Genomic DNA, 23,709 nt, shown 5'->3' with positions numbered 1-23,709 from the left:
GTTTGGAAATGATAGCAATATAAATACACAAACAACCACAATATAGACACAAGATATATAGTGGTTTGGTGTATCCAACACCTACTCCACTCTCTCAAGGTCAAACCGACACTTGAGGTTCCACTAAAACCACCACTAGGTTTCCACACAAGAACACCTAGCAAACTTGTACACCCCGAGGTTTCCCCTTAGCTCACCCCGGAAACTATTACAACACAATAATACACCTAGATTACTTGGGCTCTAGGATGCCACTCACAATCCACAATCTAATACAAATAAATCAATCCTATGTTCAACACACTTGGACTACAATGGATATCAATACAAGATCAATATACAAGGTAAAATGAAATGATACAAGTTACCAATAAGAAGAAAACTTCTTCTTTGCCTTGAGGCTCCAATGGATAGATCTTTGAAGCTCCTTGGGCCTTGGATTGCTTTGATTGAGTGCTTGAGAGCTTGGGTGTGCTTTAGGAAGATAGGAAATGGTAGAGCATTAGCCTTCTCAAGATTTCTTCCTTTGATATTTATATTGAGGCTCCCAAAACGACCTGCAATGGCTCCAAAAATCCGACCGTTGGAGTCTGGCAGTCGACTGCTCAAACTGACAGTCGACTCTGCGACACCCATAGTCGACTCTTGCTGCTGACAGTCGACTCTCATTGGCCTACAGTCGACTCGACAGTCGATTGGCCAAAACCCACTCTCGGCTACCTTGACTCTACATAAACAATGCTCAGCTATATCGACTGATGCACATTCACAGTCGACTGCCATAGACTTACAGTCGACTGTCCCTCACTGGGAGTTGACTCTCAGTCCAGATTTCAGAAAAATAAGATTTGCTTTGATAATACAATACATAACATAAATTCATTACAAGATATTTACATTCATTTAGTTTAAGTAAATGTCCACATTTTCTTTTATTTATATTTTACCTTCCATTTACTTTAATACATAAATATAAATAACAAACTACCCCCCATTTGGATTCAATAAAAATATCTAAAAAATCAAAATCCAAATAGATAAGAAAGTAGGTTTTAGAACAAATTCCAGTTTTGACGATTTTAGCACTTCCAAATACATACTTTCCATTACTTGAAAAATTCACTAAAAATCATTTTCACAATAATGAATTGTTATCCTAGGACTATGCGGAATGACCCTTAGATGGAATATGCCTCTCTCAACACTCTCAAATCCACCCAGCAATTATAGGAATTGAAAACAGAAAATATAAGCAATCAAATAGAATGAAAATAAGAACAAGAAACAAAAAGCAAACCACACAACGCAAAGATTTATCCTGGTTCGGTTTCCTTTGAGGAAACCTACATCCAGCCTTCAAAGAGCCCTCCTAGCAGTCTTATTAAGAAGAAGAACGATCAATACAGTAGTAGAATCCCTCCTTCTAACTATCCCGAGTACACCCCAACAACTTTCCAAGATTACAAAGCTTTAACGGAAGGAAACACCCAGTTTTTCTCTCAGAACAGTGCACTCGTTACATAGAAACAGAAGAATAGAATCTGACTTAACTGGCTACCCCTTGCCCTATTTATAGAATGATAGGGCTGACATGACAATGACAAGAATTGGATAATTACAGTTTCACCCCACAACTATTACTAATTACATATGGGATACAACTATCTTTCTAAGCCTCCAATAGCCAATTATATCACTGCATGCCTTCACCGATCTTCTAGGATATACTCGAGACAACATTTCAACATGAATACTAGCTATGAAAATACCGGGAGTTAGTTTTCCAAAAGGAAAACATTTTCTTATATGTTCCCTTATAATGTGCTAATATTCTACTTAGAATCAAATAGCATTTCTTGGTTCGTTTTGATACACAAAATACTATAATACTTAACAAGTATCAAAAATCCATTAGGGGTTTTAAACATACTACTAAAAATAGTTTTACTAAAATTATGTTTTGTAAAACATCAAAATACACAATAGGTTGATTGGAGCAGTTTGGCTCAACACCCTAGACAGTGGTACGAGAAATTCAAGTATTCAACACACATTCATGTTAAGCCAAGAGTTCAAGAGGAGTGATTTCGATAGTTGCGTTTATTATAGACATATTTCACCTAAGATCTCCATATATCTCCTCTTTTATGTAGATGACATGTTGATTGCAAGCCAATCACATGTGGAAGTCCAAAGTTTAAAGCTGAAGTTGAAATCAGTCTTTGAAATGAAGGAGTTAGGAGAGGCTAGGAAGATTTTAGGAATTGAAATCTCTAGAAATAGGCAGCTAAGGAAGGTCTAGCTATCATAGAAGTCCTATCTTGAGAAGCTCATTAGGAAGTTCCATATGCTTGAGGCAAAGGAAGTCAATGTTCTTTTTGCTCAACATTTTAAGTTGTCCCACATGCAATCACAGAGTGATGAAGAGAGCATGAGAGGGATGAAGAAGATTCCCTATTCAAGTGTTGTAGGCAGTCTTATGTATTGTATGGTGTTCACTAGGTTAGATTTAGCTCATGCCATGAGTGTTACAAGTAGGTTCATGGCTAATCCGGGAAAAGACCATTGGACAGTCGTTAAATGGATATTTAGGTATCTAAAAGAACAATCAATATGGCATTAGTTTATGCTGGAGTTAGTTTAGATGAAGAGCCTAACATTCTAGGGTTCACTGACGTTGATTATCCAGCGAATATAAATAAGAAGAGATTCTCTACAGGATATGTGTTTAAGCTATGGAACTCAACCATTAGCTGGAAAACCAATTTACAATTTGTAGTGGCTCTCTCCACCACTGAGGCCGAGTATATAGCTGTTATAGAAGTTATAAAAAAGCTTTATGGTTGAAGGGTATAGTAGGTGAACTCCTAGGGAAAGATGTGAAGGCTACCATAATGTGTGACAACCAAAGTGCTATACACTTAGCTAAGAATCAAACTCACCATGAGAGAATAAAGCATATTGATTTGAGGTACCACTTTATTAGAGAGATACTTGAAAGAAAGGAAGTAGACCTAATTAAGGTGGTTGGTGAGGATAATGCAGTTGATGTATTCACTAAGGCAGTACCTATGGCAAAATTACACCATTGTTTAAGACTATTACAGGTTATCTTGTGTAAATGATCTTGTGTATGCAGGTCCAGATGATGAGTAGTTTGATGATGACAGGTTTGAGGCAGCAACTCAATCAAAACGGTGGAGGATTGTTATTCAGTTTTGTTTGAGTGGCTGGAAGACTAGAGGGACTTGGACATATCAGTTGTTAGGTATTTGAATGCGACAGTGGCAGTTAGATAAATAGGCTAATTGTAAATATGTTATTAAGCATATGGGGAATTATCCTGATTAGTTCTCTCTCTGTAGATCTCGCCCTCATGTCTATAAATAAGGGGGAGAAGGAGACTGCCGATTACCTGGTTTTTCTAATCATTCTCATTGTTAAGTGCGAGGGCTGGATTGTGAGAGAAAGCTAGTGTGAGAGATAAGTATTGTAATCTTGCAGTGAGTGCTCTCGTGTAACGGTGAGGGAAGGGATCGTGCGAGTGAAAGTCTTGTACTGTTTTGATCAAGAAATTAGTGGATTGCTCTCTGTGTTTAAGGCTGGATGTAGGACTGATTTATCAGTTTAAACCAGGATAAATTCTCGGTGCCTATTGTGTGGTTTGATTGTTCTAACTCTATTCTTTATAATTCTTTAATTTCTGTTTATGTCGTATGATAGTGCTGCTGAGTTGAAAGAGTGAAGAGTGTTATTTATTGACTTCTTGGGTGAATTAATAGACTGCCAGTGCTCCCAATTGTAACATATGTGGTAACAATTTGAATGCAGACTTTGATATCTGTGATGATATTTCATACTCGATTCTTGATAGTGTAGTTTGTAGGTGCATGTGACATGCCTTGCTTCAGATGTTTCTTTTGTCACCTTATGGTGAAATAATGTTAGCAATTTCACACACACACGTCCTTCAATACCTAGTATCAAGTGCATACACTATTTATTTTTTCTCTTTTCCTGCCTTAGGTAACATTTAACATATTCATGTTTGGTAGCATGTAAAAAGCTATGGTGTGGAGTCTATTAAAGCAATCATAATCTTAGTCATGCTTGCAGTTCACAAGACTTTTACATCAAAGACAGAGATGATAAAAGTTTACAAAGAAAAGGTAGAATTATATGAATTGCTTAAGTTTGATATTCCTTCTTAATTTTTGGTTGCCCTGTGACCGTGCATGGCACAATGTGCTTATTGAGTTGCCATTTTCACATCAGATGGTTCAGGTTTCAGTGTAGTTTGCTGCTAGATCCAAATTTAGTTTTTCTTAACACACATGAACATATTGGCCAGAAATTACTTATGTTGTTGAATGAGGATTTTGATGTGCATGATACACCATATGAGATAATCACAAAAATGGATGTCTTTTGGCCATTTTGTGGCTACCACTATCACTTTGGACATAATGCATAGCAGTTGCGTGGTTTAGCTAGTCCAGGCAAGGCCTGTGCAGTTACATTGGGAACACCTTGACAACGGTGCTGCATTGATGTAGCTCATTTCTGTTTGTATGCTTTTTGTTTAGTGTTAAACATGTATTATATTTTTGTTTCTAAGCTGTGGGATCTGAATATATTTTATGTTTCATGTAGCTTGAAAATATCGTGAGGCTTCTCTTGGAGCTTGAGCCTGAGTCGGATCCTGTGTGGCATTACTTGACTATACAGGTGAGAGGAAAAAACTCAAACATACTATGGTATTAATATGTTTTGAAGGGACATGGAAGCTATTGAACAGGTTTTAGAATTATTATCTATGTTTGCTTGTTCTGTTAGGTTCTTCAATACGCTGATAGCTTGTTCCCAAAGTGTCCAAGTTATTTGAAGTTAACAGTGTGGACTTGGATGAATTTTGTTTCCAACTGTCTTGTTATCTAATTTGCTGACTGCGCTATATAATTTTTTGACAATTTCATTGATATTCTTGTTTATTCCCCCTTTTATTTTAGTTGAAACATATTCTTGTCGAACTCTCACCAGTGTTAAGTTGTCATTCAATTTGCTGATGTTCTTTGCTTACTGACAGAATCATAGAATTCGAGGTTTGCTTGAAAAATGCACCTTGGACCATGAAGCGAGAATGGAAATGTTGCAGAATGAGATCCATGAGAAGGCTTTATCTGATGTAAAGTGGAAACAATTTCAGCAAGATTTGAATCAGTCTGTAAGTGCAAGTACTATTGGCCATTTTTACAAATATAAAAGCTGACATGCTAAGTACATAGTGTCTGATACTTTTCTTGTATTCTTGCATCAGTCTGGGAACACCCATCTGCTGGGAGATTCACAGCCAGTAGACTTTACGGGTGCAGAAGTTGATGCCCTTAGAGGAAGGTATATCCGTAGGCTAACCGCTGTACTGATCCATCACATTCCTGCCTTCTGGAAAGTAGCCCTTTCTGTTTCCAGTGGGAAATTTGCCAAGGTATCTCAGATATTTTCTCTCATCAAAGGTCTAGCCTTTGATGTAAGTTGAACATTTTTTTTGGTCTTTGACAAACATATGTCTAGGATGTAGCTAATCCAATAAATTATTGTGTCTAAAGGTAATGGTAATAATTGCATTTGCACTGTATTATGTGAGTGGTTGGAAGTTTGTATTCATATTGTCTTCTTGTTTTTAAGATATCATAGGATGCAAATTCTTGTTATGACATACAAAATGCAGTTTCTTTTTATGTGGCCATACTATAGGACAACCCTTTCATCAAACATTTCTGAAGTCGTGAAAGAATTTAATCCGAGGATAGCTAGAAGTCATTATGCCTACTTCCATTTTATGGTGACTTGTGGGCAAAGTTGCATAAGTTATGGGTGTAGATTTGGGAGACAGGATAAAGGATGTAGGCTCAGGTGCTTTAGACTGGTTCAGAGTTGTGCCAATTTCCTTTGTGGCTGGCTTACTAGACTAGCAGAAAAATAATTAGCTAGAGATTTTGGATGGCTACCTACTGTAAGTCTTTTGGTTATTAAAGTAAAGGCTAAAGGGTTAGAGAAAAGAAGAGAGAGAAAGCTGGGAGTATCACCAGAATTCTAAGGATTCGCTCCCTGAGTTAATTTTGCAAAATTTAAGTCTCTCCCTGAGGTAAGTTTGGAGTATTGTTCTTTCTTTTACTTTTTGGCATATTTGGAAGGAAATGAACTTTGGATTGTGTCTCCTTTCTTTTGTCTTAATGGAAACATCCTCGCTTCCCGTTTCTTGTTGGTTATGGAGCCTATTCCATTCCTGTTAGTCTTTATTGGTTTTCCTTAGATAATTTTTCCTTGAAAGTAGTTTAAAGACTTTCCTTTTGTACAGGTTTGTCCCCTCTTTATGCTTTCTTTTATATAATTGCTTATTTAATAAAAAAATAAATGGAAAGATTATGCATGCATGCATGCAGAGCCTGTAATCCGAGCCTGCCCTGGCCATGCCTTGGCAAGGTAGCATAGTTGTAACCCCCCCACGAGTTTGGGCAGTTCCACTCTGGACCTGTGTGGATACTTCTTTGGTTTCTATACTCCCCATGTGAGGTTCCTTGCCTCTTAACTATTAACTATCCAAAATACAAGCTTAGTTATTTATTGAATATGTAGTTGATCCCTTAAAATATTCTTCCCGTAACCCCCATCACCTTCTTATTAACTAGCTATTTACACAGTGGTATAACTCGGGAAATCCCTTGGTTTCCATCACCGCCCAGTCATTGGCTTGTAGTTAGGAGAAGGTTGATTAATTATTTGATCATCTTGATTAGGGTGGCTTAGGGTATCATTAATTCACATAGGTTTAATCCCTTAGGCTAAGGTTCATTCCCTTAAATTTTCTTGAAGTTTTCCCCCATTATTGGCCATTGGAGCCTCTGTAGTTGAGCCACCTAGTCAACTATGATTCACCTGTGGGGTACAATCCACCTCTGATCAGTCAAAACACCTCACATTTTGAAGTCCGTAACATTCTGTCCAAATATACTATAGTTCAGTATTGTTTCCACATGGGATACTCACTGTTATACATTAGAAAACCCATTTTCATTGGTTTCTCATAGATGCATATACTCACCCAAACCAGCTTACATGAATAAGGCCCTCACAATGTAATTCCTACTCAAGAATCAGGGCATAACCATACATTTATAAATTAGTTGAGTTTTACAAAAACATCTTTACAGCCCATTCTTAAGAACTGCAAAAATATGTAGCATGCTATGCCAGAAATCAGGATACTTCACATTCACCAAAAAAAAAAAAAAATATGTCAACAAAATATAAGCATGCTACTCAAGGACTGTATATCCACATTGGAAGAACCTCTAGAATCCATGGCTGTCTCTCATCTTCCATTCCTTTTTGAAACATGTTTTAGTGCACACGAGTCAAAGCACAAGAAGATCACATAGAAGAAAACCATTTTATGCAAGACTCTGGTCCCTCAATTCCCCCCATTGAGGCGAGCCATGTCCTACTATCCACTACTATCAACTCCAAATGACCAACATCCAAGGAGATTTTAGGATTGTGTCATCTCTGGAGAGGATCTCAATACCAAGTCAAGGCCCTCATGTACATAGCCCGTAAATTCATGCCTACAGGCATAATAGCGAGTGTAATTGTCCAGCCAATGCACAAAAGCCATGCGAACATGATGCTCAGTGCCATGCAAAGGAGATGAAAGTAACCTTACCAAAGATGTAAAGAACAGGCTGAAATCCCCAAGCGCGGGCCTCACAAGTTCAACTACTAGCCTTCTCACACAGCAGCTTCTAGCACAGCAACCACAAGCTCACACTAGCCTCTCCTACATCTTCACACCCTCTTACTCGAGCACCCCACACTCAAAACTCACAATATACCACTCAATCACAGCACTAACACTTGCACCCAATCACAGCAAAGCACACTCACACAAGTTCCAAACCTCCTAGCTCTAACATGCCCAAAGGAAAAGCACAAACTTTTCCGCAATAGGTCTTGTCTAGGCACAGGTCTTGGTGGATTCATTGGACTATTTTACCCTTGTATTGCCCACTTTACCATGCCTATTTTTTTGAATTATGAAGGCAGCTTCCTTTCAGGTTTTGTCTAATCTGGTGAGCTGCATATCCTCTTCTGCAGCCCTTGAATTAGCCCAAGTTTCAGCTTTGAGCAAGCTTCCCATGACTTTAAGCAAGTAAAACAAGCCCTTTGTCTCCTTGTGGATACCACACGCCTAGACACACCTGGCTCAGTCATTGAACGATTGCATGCCCTTTGCTTTGTTATAAAGTCTCCTCAGGTTTCAAGCATGAGAAGATATGGCCATAGATCAGAGATGATTGGTTAGCTAGAATTTATGTAGCTGACCTGACCTAGTGGAATTGGCTTGATATTTGTGGTTGTTTGTAGGGTTTCACAAGCATAAGCTTTGAATGCCTCGTGCTTCTTCTGGAATTGTTTGTCTTCCAGTTATCTGTTCTCTGCTTCATTATCAAAATGAGCTTGCTTGGACTGCTTGAATGTGAAAATTTACGAGAAATCAGAAAATAAAGTATCTCATTTTATCCTTGATAAGTAAAATATGAGGTTCCCTTCAAGTTTAATGGACTATGTATAATTTTCTTACTTTGGCTTTTACTTGAATTTTCTTTTCTTGTGTGGTTCATCTTTCATGCTTCCTGTTTCAGTCTTCCCAAGTTCCAGCTGATTCCAATGTTAATACTTCTATGAATAAAAATGATGAAAAAGTTGGAGACGGAAAGTATTCGAGCCACTCGCTTGATGAAGTTGCTGGAATGATACGAAGCACTTTATCAGCATATGAATCTAAGGTAAACATGCTCTCTTTTGTTGCTTCATCCTGGACCTATAATTGTGACTTACTGGCAGGGCCATTTTGTTGGATTAGATATAAAATAGCGTAAGTTGTTTAGGCTTCTGTGATAATTTATGTTATTTCCTGCTGCTTATCCAGAGTGAGTTTGGTTGCTGTTTGGAATCATTTATGTAGTTGACATGTTCTGTTGGGATAGTTTTTAATGTGGTTGAGAACTGTCACATACTAGAAGGATACTTAAGTAAAATGTAATAAGGCAAGTGGAGTAGTAGTAGAGGTAAATAACAGAAAGTAGTTAGGCTGTTGTAACTGGCCTTTGGGCGGGGAAGCCCACTTGTACATGGGGGAATGGGTATAAATTGAAACCCATCCCATAGCGAGAACTATTCGGAGATTGAATACAACAATTCCTACAGTCTCCCTAATTCTCGTATCTCTCTCCCTTGCTCTCCCTCTCTCTCTCTTTCTCTCATTTTCTCTTTCTCTCAATTCTCTAATTTCCCTCCCAATCTAATTCTTACTTTCTAGAGTATTCCTTTGAATCTCCGGAACCCATTGTCAATTCGAAAGAATATCCGAATTGATCATTGCTAGATCCTTGAGGATATGACAAGAACCTCTTCTTTTTACAACAACAACATATCCAGCCTTTATCCCACTATGTGGGGTCCGCTACATGAATTCTAGATTTTCATGTATTTCTGTCTTTTGTCATATCTTCATTTAGGCCCACACACTTCATATCAAACCTTAATGTCTCTCTCAAAGTCTTCTTGAGTTTGCCTCAACCTCTTTTTTTGACTAATTGTTCCATTTCATCAACTCTCATCACAGGAGCTTCTCTTGATCTTCTTCTCACATGACCAAATCATCTTAGTCTAGTCTCTCTCATCTTCTTCTCGATTGGTATTACTCCTACCTTATTACGAATAATCTTATTTCTAATTTTATCTTTTCTTGTATGGCCGCACATCCATCTTAGCATCCTCATCTCCACTACGCTCGTCTTTTGTTTATGCTGGTATTTGATTGCCCAACATTTTGACCCATACAACAAAACTAGTCTTATAGCTGTCTTATAAAATTTTTCTTTCAGTTTTAATAGGATTTTACCATCACATAACGCCCCTGATGCATTTCTCCATTTTAGCCAACCTGCCTTAATTCTATGCATGACATCCTCGTGAATTTTTTCATATTTTTGAATCACTGATCCCAAATATCGAAAATGGTCTTTTCTTTATATGATTTGGTCTTCCAATTTTATTATAACATCTTCCACTATTGCATTTTTACTAAATTTACATTCCATATATTTTGTTTTCCTTCTACTTAGTGCAGAACCTATTCTTTTTATTATTATTATTATTATTTTTTGGGTGGGGAGAGTGGAGCGGGGATAGTGAATGAGAACCAATGTTTGCAAAAACTTGCTTCCTTTACTTTGTGTGCTCAATAGTGGGATGTTTCAAATTGAAACAGTAATGAAACATGATTATACTGTAGAAGCATCAATCCAAGTTGAACTCCTACAATTAGGGGATTTCTACCTTGTTTCCTTAATACTACTTGTGCCCAATGTCAAAAGGGATGACTAGATTGGTTGATATACTATGATCATCGATGAACATTTCATAGATGAAGCTGATATTTTCTTGTGAAGAGAAGATAATCATGGATGTGGTTGTGTCTCAAAGCATCAAACCTTTGGGAACCTTTGGTCCTTGGATACTTAGACATGTATTCAAACGGTAAATATGGGTATGAGGAGGTGTTGTGAGCTATTACAACTAATATTTAATGTGATGTATTCTAAAATAAATGATACCGTTATTTAAAAATGTATTTGATGTTAAAGGAAACATAGAAAGAACAAGATTTGTATATCTTATTCTTTCTAAAATAAGAGATACAAATCTTATTTTGCATTGGTGTATAATAAATTATACCATTTTCTTTAGCGTTGAATATGAGCTTCTTTTTCTTCAAAAACCTTATCCCTGTCATATTTGGTTGACATGTGTTCATAAGGAGTAGAAGAATCCATCTAACAAGCTAAAAATAAGTTAGGGTAGTTTATTCGAGGAAAGATGGAGGAGAATGGTTTGTAATGCCCATCATCATCATCATCATCGTTTAATCTTTAATGCCCATCACCATCATCATTGTTAAATACCCATCACCATTATCGTCAATTGCACCTTATCCTAACCAAGTTGGGGTTGGTTACAAAACATTCATAATGTCCATTGACTTCTATAAATCACATTGACAATACAAATTCATGCTAATGAACAATGTGGAAAATTTTATGCCAAATGACCTTTCTATCGCAACCCTCTAGTGAGGGAATGATGAGATAAAGTTCCAACACCATATTTATATGGAAAAAGTTTTGTGAGACGGTGGTGAATGAAGATAATTAAGGTTGTGTTTCATCACATATTTGATATTGTGAAACTGGCTCATACAACATGGGAAAGCGAGTTAGTGGTATGTAATGGCCCATACCTTAAAATGTTAATCATGAACTTATGTATGTTTTGGGTCATTTTGGATAATTATTGTATTGTCTTGTTGGAGGGTGAGTCCTGGTAACAGTGGTAAGGGTTGCTCCTTCTAGTCACATGTTTAAGTTGTGGAAGCAATATCTTTGAAAAGCAAGGGTAAGGTTGCGTACAAAGACTACCCTTTTCAGTCCTAACCCTTGCAAAGCAGGGAGTCTCATGCACTGGGAATGTCCTTTTGTTGTATTGGTTTATAGATATTCTATTACAATTAATTACTAATGATGATATTATCATAAAGATGAGGTTGTTTTATGAGAGAGAGTACATTACATGCATGACAATTGGCCTAGGGTATAAAAGGTTGAATTTTGGGGTAGCATATAAGTTATGCAGGGCACTTTTGACCTACCTTGATCTTGGAATAAAGAAAGTCAATTCCAGGGCTTGTAACCTAGCTTAGAGGGCCTTCTCTAAAGCCCTTTTCTTGGCCAAAAGGGCCAAAGATGGGAGAAACCAGCAGCTGTAGCAAGCCAAAAACAGGGTTGCTACTGCTGCACTGTTACGGCATAGAGTTGCCGGTTGTCCTGAGACCAAAACCCCATAAAATAGATGAATTTTGAGGTCAAAATTTGGGGCAATACGTAACTAATAGATCTTAATAATGGGCTTTGGTTTGACATCAAATAGAGTGGGAAAGGGGTGAAATTAAGGCTACGAAGTGGCAGCATGGCTTCTGTAGGGTGTAAGCCAGCTGATTCTCCTATTGAAGTCAACCACCGGCTCAAGGCTGATGAAGGAGAAATGTAGATAAAGGCAGGTATCACAGATTAGTAGGAAAACTAATATATTTGTCTCATACTAGACCTGATATTGCTTATGCAGTGGGGGTTGTGAGTCAATTTATGCAGAATCCTGGGTCTGTTCACATATAAGCTGTAAACAGAATCTTAAGGTATCTAAAAGTAGCTCTTGGGAAAGGTTTACTGTTTTCTAGTCAGCCATTTGAACATTGAGGGGTATATAGATGCAGATTGGGCTGGTTCCCTAGATGATAGAAGGTCAACCTCTGGCTACTGCACATTTGTTGGAGGTAACCTAGTTACATGGAGAAGTAAAAAACAGTCAGTTGTGGTTAGGTCTAGTGCTAAAGTTGAGTATAGGGCAATGGCCATAGGTGTACCTGAGCTATTATGGGTAAATAAAGTCATGGAAGAACTGGGATTTCATAGAAAAGGGCCACTATTACTGTACAGTGACAGTAAAGTTGCAATAAGTATTTCTAGGAACCCTCTTCAACATGATAGAACCAAATATATAGAGATTGATGAGCATTTTATAAAGGAGAAGCTCATCAATGGCCAGTTATGCATCCCATATGGTCAGTCTAAGTATCAACTGGCTGACACTTTCACTAAATCATTACATAGCAAAGACTTCATTTCCATAATCTACAAGGTGGGCATGAAGGACATTCATACACCACCTTGAGGGGGATTGTTGGAAGTCTCGTATTACTACATATAGCTGTTACAGCTGTAAATGAACAGCTATGCTTATTTTGGAAAGATTGACTTATTGGTATAGGATTATGGAAGACTGATTTTATGGAGGAAATCAGGGAAGACAGCAATTATTGATTGGAAATTATATCTTGTATATAGGCTGTAATTAGAAGATTATTTCCTTGGATACAGATTCCTTTTCTAGACTCCTAATCTGTAAATACCAATGGTATATGTTAAACTGAGAGCTCAAGTGATCCAATAATCACTCAATAACCTCACCGAATTCAATCATCATTCAAAACAGAAAGTAAATAATAAGAACAAAATTGAAATAGAAAAGAAAACCAAACCAGATTGCAGCACACACGATATACCCTGGTTCATGCCATTTACATTGCACTACATCCAGCAATCCAAGAAGCGACCAATCCACTAAGAATTGTATGAAAAACCAGTACAAGAATATCCCTCTCTCGCCTCCACTTGCCTCTCAAATACAGTACTCTAAGTGAAGATAACAAGAACTATAATCTCACAGCTCTCTCTCTCGCCTCTCGCTATACTCGAACACAAGGTAATGAAAGATACAAATGATTGATAATTGGACTGACCTCCGCACCCTTCTATTTATAAACTAGAGGGGCGGAACTTCCTAAGGGAAAATGACTAACTTATAAAAGTCAAAACTACCCTTAGTAATAGTGATTAGTTACATTTAAATCCTGCTAACTAACTGCTGCCGATCATCTCTTATTTCTTCCTGATTTCTCCCAGAATTCCAGCATTCTATTACTTTGGGCAAAACAATAACAATATAAATAAGAGGATTGCTGAGAGGTAGGGTGTCGTTTTCTACCCTTTCAAATTAACCTAATTTGCCTGCTATTGCAACAGTCTCGAGCTTACTTCACTGTTAATTTGGTTGATCGTAATTTTGACTAATGCATTTTCTTTTACTCCGAGCAATGATGTATTTCTTACCTCTAAAATTAGTGATTTAGCAATGGAAGTGGAGCAATACACATCTAATGGTTGTTGCTTCAGGTCCACAGTACATTCCGTGATCTTGAAGAATCAAATATTCTTCGTCCATTTATGAGTGATGCCATAAAGGAAATATCTAAAGCATGCCATGCTTTTGAAGCAAAAGAATCAGCTCCTTCAATAGCAGGTACTTTATTTCATTCTGTGATCTATTTTCTTCACAAGTTGTCAGACTTCTTACTTGTGTGATCAACAGTTACAGCATTGCGGACACTTCAGTCTGAGATCACAAAGATTTACATACTGAGGCTTTGTTCTTGGATGCGAGCTTCAACAGAAGAGATATCCAAAGATGAATTATGGGTTCCAGTTTCTATCCTTGAAAGAAACAAGTCCCCTTACACAATCTCTCACTTGCCTCTAGCATTTCGTTCAATTATGGTTTCAGCAATGGACCAGATCAATTTGTAAGTTTCCTGAGCCTGATTAACAGTTGTGGTTGGATTCACATTCTTATTGGCAAAAGCTTTCATGCATGGTAAGTTAAGGAATCTTTTTCTTTCTCTAGGCAAAATTTGAAAGGTAACTGTAGCCTATAATTATAAATCTATCTTGTCATTGGACTTGTATCAACTACCCTTTTGGAAGAGTCCTCGCCTAATCTGTTTTGCTTTTTGTAATACTAAATGCACTAGTCATAAATATGTATTTTTGAAGTGCTACAAGTAAGAGATGAACTCTTATGATTATCATGCATTAGGAGCCGTTGAATGTATTGCCGAGTCAATACTGGACTTGGACTTGGACTTGGACTTGGTCTTGGTAAAGTTCAAGATCAAGCTGGGACTACCTTAGAGAAAGAAGCCAAGCTAACCTGAGTTCTACAACTTAGTTGTTGCTCCCATGTACACCCAATGTTGGGGTCATCGTGTATGGTACTAATTTATTATTTTGAAAAAGAAATTGAACCCCATAGACTCACAAGATAGACAAATAATGGGGTTATTCATAATAAGGCCAAAATGGCTTCTATTGAAAATAGGATGTGTGAAATGTGATTTAAGATGGTTTGGTTAGAAGAAGACCAATAGAGGCTCCTATGAGGAGAGGGAATGAAATGGAACAAGTTTAGCAAAATAAGGAGATGGGTACCAAGAAAGACTTGGTGGGAAACTCTTAGTCTAAATGTGACTTCTACAGGCCTTACAAATGATATGGCCATATATAGAGATGGTTGAAAAGCTAGAATTCATGTAGCCAACCCCACCTAGTGGGATTAATGCTTAATATGTTATTGTTGTATGAAATCAGTTCCTTCATGAATCTTGATGTCAAAGACTTTGAGAGTCTTTTTGTTGTTTTATCAACCAGAAAACGGGAAACTACTTATTGCATTTATTTATATATATTTTGTGAATTACAAGATGAAGTGTTGTTCCTATAATTACTGTTAAGTAGCATTGATTATGAGAATTCATGAACTATGATATGTCATTATTCGTCATTCTAAATAATTTACCGATCAGTATCAGAATTAACACAGTCCATTTAAATGATACATAATCTTACTTGTTAAGCTACAGTAGCAGGTTCCAACTAGGCCAAGATATATCGGCGTCACTTATTGATAGTCATTTCATTGCCTTGGTTCAGTAACATCTTATACCAACCAAACCAGAGCTTCCAAGCCTAGATTAGACTTTGTGGCTTTTGGATTTGTTGTAGTAGTTTATACAGCATTCAACCTTTTTGTTTTTTTGTTTTACCCCCTCTTTTGGATGAGTAAATTTGGTTTCCTTAAGTACTCTCTGGTTTATCATTTCCAGGATGATTCAGTCTTTAAAGAGTGAGGCTACAAAGTCAGAGGACACATATGTGCAGCTTCAAGAAATTCAAGAATCTGCCAGACTTGCCTTTTTAAACTGTTTGCTAGACTTTGCTGGTAAGATGAATCACTTACTCCCTTGATTCTGTCTTCCATTGCATCATGGAAACAAATGCAGCTTACAGGTGTAAGAGTTGACATGCACTTTTTTATGCATTAATCAGCTCATCTGGAGCAGACAGGAGTTGATCTTGCGCAAAATAGATCAAACAAAGGAAGCCTGAATATGCAGAATGGATGTTCTGATGAATTACAAGAAAGTTTAACTGATCCTCTCCCCGGAAGTGTTGTTAATCCACATCAACAGCTTTTGATCATATTGAGCAATATTGGATATTGCAAAGATGAACTTTCTCATGAATTGTACTACAAATACAGAAATACCTGGCTAACTAGGTATGGAGTCAGCATTTTGGCTCTCCTTTATAGTGGAGCAAACATATTATATCTGTTGTAGAAGTTTGTTTAATTCGTTTGATTTCTTGGATATATGAACTATTAACAATCTGAGAAATTAGCTGCGCTGTGGCATGAATTAGTTAATCCAATGGCCTAATTTATAATTCTGAATATTTTACTTGTGCCATGTACAAACAAATCCTAACTAGCCCCTAACTGAAATTGGTGATAAATTTTGTTATGCAAACAGTGTTTGGTTACTTTGGTAATCAGTTCTAGTCACATTATTGCTGTTAATGTAGTTTGCCTATAGCTCAAAAAATGATGTGGAACTTTGATATTGTCTTTGAGCTTGCAATCTACCCCCTTTTCCTTCTCTACTTAGTTATTACTTTGTTAAATCTTTTCACAGTACTATCTTATGCGGCTATTTCAACCCAAATACTGTTTCTCCTTATTTTACATTTACTTGTATCCCTTGATCTCTCTTTCTCTCTCTCTCTCTCTCTCTATATATATATATATAAATATATGTATATATATATTTATACAGTATCCTTCTATTTATCTGTCTATCATCGATCTTCTCAGTCACCTGTCACCAGTCACCAATCACTAGCTTATATCTGCCTGCCTGTCTGCTTATTCACCAGTCAATAGCTCTCTCTCTCTCTCTATATATATGTGTGTGTGTGTGTGTGTGTGTGTGGCTGCAGCGACAGACCAATTTACAAATTCAGTTCTAATATTGATACTCTTTACAAATTTTCATTCTCAGTTCACTGATAGGATGTGTTTTATCAGAATAGTTATACTTGTTGACTGTCTCTTTAAACACTTGCTGTATCTGAATTTGTGCGATTTTATTTTGCTACTGCAGGGGAAGAGATGAGGAGGACAGTGATATGCATGATCTGGGCATGTCTTTCTCTGGGCTTGAAGAGAAGGTCCTTGGACTGTACACTTACGCAAAGGTATTACTAATTTTGCCTCAAGTTTAATTAAACATCTTTCCTACTAATTACCAATAACTACTGTATGTTTGCAAGATGAAATGGGTTGAGGGTTTAAAAAAATGTTTTCGGATGTTTCTTCGATATGTGAGGAAGAAATTATTCATCTATTTTCTTATCTTTGAGGCTCAATGGAAGGTTGATGCTTCCAAATGTGAGTTGTGGAGGTAAACCTTTTTGTTAGAGTAGAGGGTGGATGTGGTTTCTTTTCAGGAAAACTAAAATGGAGAGTTAGGGGTTGGTATGGTGTTCTGTGTTTTGGGTAATTAATTAATGGAGTGGCAACATTCATAGGGTTTGTGGAGTGTAGAATACATTCTAATCACATGGGATTGTAAAATTTTGGGAAAAGGATGAGTGAGAGTGAGTTTCTTCTTTGTTTCTTATCTCTTCAGGTGTGTGGGCAGTAATTCTAAATGGGTGTTTACTGGTGGATGTAGGCCAATCATGGACTTATTGTGGAAAGAGTTTTGTGGGAGACCCCTAGGTTCGTAGAAGGGTATTATTCATTTTTCTTCAGTGGTTGACTCTGGGCACATCTTTAGGCATAGTTTCACCACATTCATTTTTCATCATGGGTTCTATCACTTGGTGTAAGACCATGAGGTTCCTTCTCTGCTTACGACTGATCAGTTTGTAGATTGTTATGATTGGGAGGTTCGATTTCTAGATGTGATTAAGAATTTCTTCCAAGATGAATGATCAATCTCCTATTCATGGAATGTGGTGGCATTAGAGTGGGAGTATATGCTGATTTGAGAACATGTGGCTTCAAGTGGAGCTTCAGGGAATAGTTGAGGGAGAGAGTGGTTTCTTTAACCAATTTATGACCCATCAAATGATATCCAATTTGAATTCAAGAATTCCTCTTACTACACATCCTAGTGTCTCCAGTTAAAGGTGCTTGTAAAGATTCATCCATTAGAGCCCTGAAAATCAACCTCAAATTTAGAAGAAAATCAGGACTGCATTGTCTCCCAGTAAGTTCCCTACTTTCGATCATCCATTGACCTATCAAACCAATCAAAATTAACCAACAACAACAACAATCACAGGCCCCAAGCAAAATTTACCATACAACTAAAATAAAACTAAAATTCATCTAGTTGGAGAGTCACCCCCATGACAAACTACAACATATCTAAAATTGGTGTAAAAATTCATGGATTTAGCCTCCAAAATTATCCTCAAAGCTTGTCCTTGAACTTGACTCTCACAAATCAGTGTTTACACAGACAATGCCAAATTTAACTCTTGGGTTGATTGTCTTTGTCAACAATTCGCACTTTAGTACCAATTTTATATATAAGTGGACTTATAGCTGACTGACAGCTTCAACTAACCACCTCCACGAACAACTGACTCCTAGTTGACCTACTAGCTTCAACTAACCACCTCTATGGACAGCCAACTCCTAGTTGACTCTTGGTTGGTTGTCATTGTAATTATGTTACCTTCCTTTTCCTTCAATGCATTTAAGACATTTCCCTTGCCTAGAAAACCTAGAGTATTTTAGGACAGTGCGTTTGGTTAGATTATTGAGCATTAATTTATCTAGAAGCTTAAGGTATTGAAAGAGGAGTAAAATTATCTTTTTTTTATATATATTTATAACTCACACATCTCCTCAATGAAGCCAGACTTCCACTCATAATTGGGCCAATGAGAGCTATTTTGGTTATGTGGTTTAAACACAGGACTTTTGCTTGTCCTTCTAGCATTTTAATATATATCATATTAAATTATTGACCAGCAATTCATTTAAAAGTGTAAACTGTTAAAGAGGGGTAAATACATACTCGTATATTATTTGTCACTCTGAACACTTTATTTGTGTGTCTCATTCTCTTTGTCCACTGGAATACGCTTTTGTAATGGATTAAGAGATCATCATTGTGGTCATATTGTGAGAGGATTTTCTTAATCCTTGAATTATTCCTCTCTGCACCAGCACATTGGTTCGTATTCCCCAAAATGGATATAATTTATTTTTGTGTCCTCAAATTTTTCCATCTCACATTGGAATGTTGGGTTACAAGGCTCACTAATGCATATGTTGGCATGCTTCCCAATTCCCAAAGAAAAGAAAAGAAAAGAAAAGATAATAACCACTGATTCAAACACAGATAAAGTGCTAAGTAGTTGTAGAATATTGTCTCGTAATTCCCAAAAATTTCTTCTATGAAAATTACTGCTCAATCCTCTGGTAAGTAATGTGGTTGATCATCATTTTGAATATTGCATGTAGATGGCTCAGATGGATACCATATTACTGAATTTCAAATTTTATTTTAAGGTGCTTGTCTTGAAGATGAGTTCCTATTATGTTGATTTAATTGCGTTCATTTTTTATTTTTTTTGTAAGATTAACAAGACATAATTTAAGATGGTTTAGACATGTAAGAAGACTAGAAAATGCATTTGTAATGTGAGAATTTTATAGTAAAAGAGGTAGAGGAAGGCAAAAAAAAAAAAAAAACTTGGTGACAAACTCTTGAGCATGACATAGGATAGGATATAATAGGATAAACGGTATAGTCAAGAATAGAGATAGGTGGAAAGTTAAAATTCATGTAGCCAATCTCATTTTCTAGGATAAAGGCTTGTAATTATTGTTTTTGTGGTGGTTGTTTTTAGATTTTGTCTTATTCTGTTTCTTTGGTGCAAACTATTACACATGCAATGCTGCCACTCTATTATTTGACATATTTTACTGTACCTCCACCAGCAGGAAACCAATGAGGACTTCTAACTGTGGCCTCCTTAAGTGTTTGGACTTTCTAACTCTGATTTCTTGCCTTTTTGCCTAGGCCAATTTGACGAGAATGGCTGCCATGAACTATTTATTGGATTCTGGGTTTCAGTGGGGGGCTGCACATGCAGTCAAGGTGAGTGGAAAAAGTAGAGAAACAAATTATTTGATCTTTTGTTCTTTCAAACCCATCGCTGTTGCATAATGTTTCTTGCAAGAATTCAGTAAAACATCTATATTTTGCAGGGTGTTCGAGATGCTGCTGTAGAATTATTGCATACTATGGTAGCTGTGCATGCCGAGGTACTTTTAATGCATGTTTGCTCATTTTATTTTAAAAATTTATTGTTTCACCATTATGTGTTTTCTGCTTTCCGTTCTTTTTCTTTGCCCCAAATAGGATGCATTATGCATGTATTTTTCTGGGTAAGGAACTATATCCACATCAATTCAAGGACATTGTCTGGAGCCCAATTACACAACCGATTATCTGTTTTCTTTTTCTTCATTTCATTAGGCATATGAGATAAATTAATTCTCTCATGGCAGGTCTTTGCTGGCTGTAAGCCCCTATTGGACAAGATACTTGGTATACTTGTGGAAGGCCTAATTGATACTCTACTGAGTCTTTTCCATGAAAACAAAACTAAAGATCTTAGATCTCTGGATGCAAATGGTTTCTGTCAGCTCATGCTCGAGGTAAACAATGGTGTTTCACTTTTGTTGCTTGTAATGTCTTCAATTAAATAATAAGTTTTCTGAAAATAAACTAAATAAAGCTCTATGTATTTAGGAGCCTTGTAAAGAAATATGTGCTGTGATAATGATCATAAAAAGATTCTCATGGACAGGATATATGAATTTTTTTTCACTTTGCACTCCTGTTTTGCAAAATTTGAAGTGGATGTAAAATAATACAAAGAATAAAAACAAACACTTTGAAAAATAAATGTAAGGGAAGTGGTATGGTTGTGCTTTTATTGTTTTCATTTTCATTCTCATTTTTGAATATTGGGGATTGAACATGAAGTTTGTGGAAAGAATGGTTGCGGGATTCTTTTTATGTATGCAAGGTTTTTAAAATAAATTAATCTATTGGAAAAATGTTTTCTCTATGCTGTTTTCCATATTTGTTCTTGTATTTAAATTATTGGTGATCAAACATGAAAATCTTAAAAAACACGGTTGTCTTGTTACCGTTTTGAAACCCAAGTTCATAAAATTAAGTCAACTTTTGAAAAAATGTGTTCTATAAGCTGGTTTCAGTTTTTGTTCATATTTGAATCATTGGAGATAAAACATGAAGATTATAGAAAGTCAACTTTTGAAAGTGTCATTTTTCAATTCTTTGTACTTGAGTTTTATAAAATTTGCTGTTATAAGATGTGTCCTATCTGTTTTGTAATTTTTTCTATTTTGGAAACAAATCAGTTTATGGAAGTGTCTTGAATCCGGGCACTGGATTTTATGAGGATTTCCTTTCTGGCAAAGTGTTAACGTGGTAGATGTTCTTATGTTTTGTTTCTTAAGTTGCTGGAGATTCAAGTATGCCCTCTGAGCTAATGTTGACACGGTTATTTTTTCTAGACGCTAATAGTTTGAGTTTTACCAATTGCAGCTTGAATATTTTGAGATTATATTGAATCCGTATTTTACACATGAAGCAAGAGAATCTCTAACGTCTTTACGAGGGGTCCTCCTGGAAAAAGCCACTGAAAGTGTGTCGGAGTCTATTGAGACCCCAAGTCATCATCGGCGGCCAACTCGTGGGAGTGAAGATGCCCTTTCAGATGACAGACAACAAGCCTCACCTGATGATCTGATTGTAAGATCTCTTTCAGTGCTTTTTGCTCCGATATGTGTGTTCTGCCTCTTAGTTGTGTACCACATGTTCATGGTAGTTTCATCAGAATTTGTCCAAGGGTATTTGCTGCAAAAAAAGAAAATGTTGCAGTGCTGAGACCAAGATCTTACACTTATACCCTAGGTTATCTGAAAAACAAAACAAACTACACTTGTCCTAAGTAAAGTTGGTGGCACGTGGTAAATGTTAATTGACTTCTATTACATTAACAATACAAATTCATTCAAAAGAACAGTGTTGCAAAATTTATGCTGGATGCCTTTTTTTGACATAACCCTCTAGTAAGAGAATAATGAGATAAAGTTTCAACACCATCTTCCTGTGAAAAAGCTTCATGAGATGGCAGTGTATGAAGTAATTGATAACACTCTGTTCCATCATATAATTGATGTTGTAAAACTAACCTGGACAACTATGAAATATGACTTAAGTATTAACCCACTGATAAATATGAATTTTCTTTTCCTTTTTCTTTTCATGTTCTTAAAATGCCATTTCATCAGTGTCGTGAACCACTCTATTTATTTATTGATTATATGATTAAATTCCCTTTTTGTAAGAAGTTTAATAGCATTTAATCTGTATTTAATTACCAATAATTTTTTAACTCATTTTAACTAATATTACTTTTTATCTCTTAAAACTTCAAAAACTAGTAGGGCAAGTGCACGCGCGTGCACACAATGATTAGATAAAAGAAATTATTAAATATAATCCGTTTATACAGTTCTTTAAACGGATCAAGCAGTAGTGATGATTAAAACGTCTTGACCTGGTTTTTAATTCCTTTTAAGTTGTTAGTATCCATAGCTAGATATTAATGGCACGTTGATAGTACACTCTTTCTGCTCCCAAGTGTTCAGATGGTTCCCCACTTATATTTTTTGTAGGCACTTGCCCAACAGTACAGCACTGAATTACTTCAGGCTGAGCTGGAGAGGACTCGGGTAAACACGGCATGCTTTGTTGAATCAATCCCACTTGACTCTGTTCCCGAACCGGCAAGAGCTGCTTATGCATCTTTCAGCGGGACAATGGATTCACCCGGCAGGAGTTTCAAGGCCTCCCAATCTGTTGGATCCCCGGCTTTCTCCCGCCAAAGACGGAGATGACTTAGCTAAGCACCCTTTAATTTCTTTTTATAGTTTTGTGTTTTTTTCTTCTTTTGTCGATATTGTTGTATTGTATCAATCCACACATTTTATTGTCAGAAGAAGTCTTTTAACATTCTCCCCATAATGAGTTCTTGTTCAGTAAATCTGTTACTCGTCTGGCCCATAGTAGAGACCCCGTGGCATTCACTAGGCACCGAGCTTCTGAATTTTGATTTTGGGTTTGGGTTTGCTAGTTCAGTTAAAATGAAGACTGGGATTGATTTTGGAAATAGAATTTATGTCAAAATTTTCAAGTGTGTATCTATTTTCATATTAAAGATTGTCGTTGTGGCTCGTGTTTATGGGAAGTGTTACTTTCGTATCATTCTGGTGGTATTATTTTTTCGCGGTGTTAGGATTCTAGTTGCAATTTACAGAGAATTTCTTTTATGGTTCTCTTCTTTGCTGCTTCTTCACTAGGGTTCCTTTGTTGTAAGATTTGATGTTTTGTATGAAGATGACAGCTCTTCTTGGGAGTTAGATTTTCATTTAATTCCACATTAATCTTCTGTGGATGACCCCGGCTAGGTTGTTAAGAATCAGACATTTTATTGAAATGAGACTGCAAATTCATTTATCAAATCATGCAAGGTAAATAGGGCCTTTTGTTTGTGGGAATTGGGGAAAGTGTCATATTTGTACATAATTCTTTTGTTTTGACTAATAAGTTAATTCTGATAACATGATTTCATTATTTTGTCGTAGAAGAATCACCTTACCATTATTACTGCTGTGGGTCTTTCTTATGGCTAAAATTGGTATTTGGTATTAAAGAACAAAACGTTGCTATCG

The 23,709-nt window shown here is 36.6% G+C and overlaps 1 protein-coding gene across 2 annotated transcripts in view; it reads left to right on the top strand.

Annotated features, from left to right (window-relative positions):
• The window catches only part of LOC127807190 (exocyst complex component SEC5A-like), a 67,475-nt gene extending 44,070 nt beyond the window's left edge, over nt 1-23,405 (top strand). For both annotated transcript variants that reach the window (XM_052344861.1, XM_052344859.1), the window contains 14 exons: nt 4,654-4,728; nt 5,087-5,224; nt 5,318-5,485; nt 8,703-8,846; nt 13,911-14,037; nt 14,107-14,317; nt 15,677-15,792; nt 15,900-16,131; nt 17,015-17,108; nt 19,958-20,035; nt 20,146-20,202; nt 20,449-20,598; nt 21,518-21,724; nt 22,654-23,405. In XM_052344861.1, coding sequence (XP_052200821.1) covers nt 4,654-4,728; nt 5,087-5,224; nt 5,318-5,485; nt 8,703-8,846; nt 13,911-14,037; nt 14,107-14,317; nt 15,677-15,792; nt 15,900-16,131; nt 17,015-17,108; nt 19,958-20,035; nt 20,146-20,202; nt 20,449-20,598; nt 21,518-21,724; nt 22,654-22,875 — 2,019 coding nt within the window. In that variant the 3' untranslated portion in view covers nt 22,876-23,405. The remainder of the gene's footprint in view (nt 1-4,653; nt 4,729-5,086; nt 5,225-5,317; nt 5,486-8,702; nt 8,847-13,910; nt 14,038-14,106; nt 14,318-15,676; nt 15,793-15,899; nt 16,132-17,014; nt 17,109-19,957; nt 20,036-20,145; nt 20,203-20,448; nt 20,599-21,517; nt 21,725-22,653) is intronic.
• Nucleotides 23,406-23,709: the final 304 nt, after the last annotated feature.

This window comes from Diospyros lotus, chromosome 8 (genome assembly GCF_014633365.1).
Source record: "Diospyros lotus cultivar Yz01 chromosome 8, ASM1463336v1, whole genome shotgun sequence".
NCBI classification, from domain to species: Eukaryota; Viridiplantae; Streptophyta; class Magnoliopsida; order Ericales; family Ebenaceae; genus Diospyros; species Diospyros lotus.
This window is presented reverse-complemented; position numbering and strand designations above follow the sequence as displayed.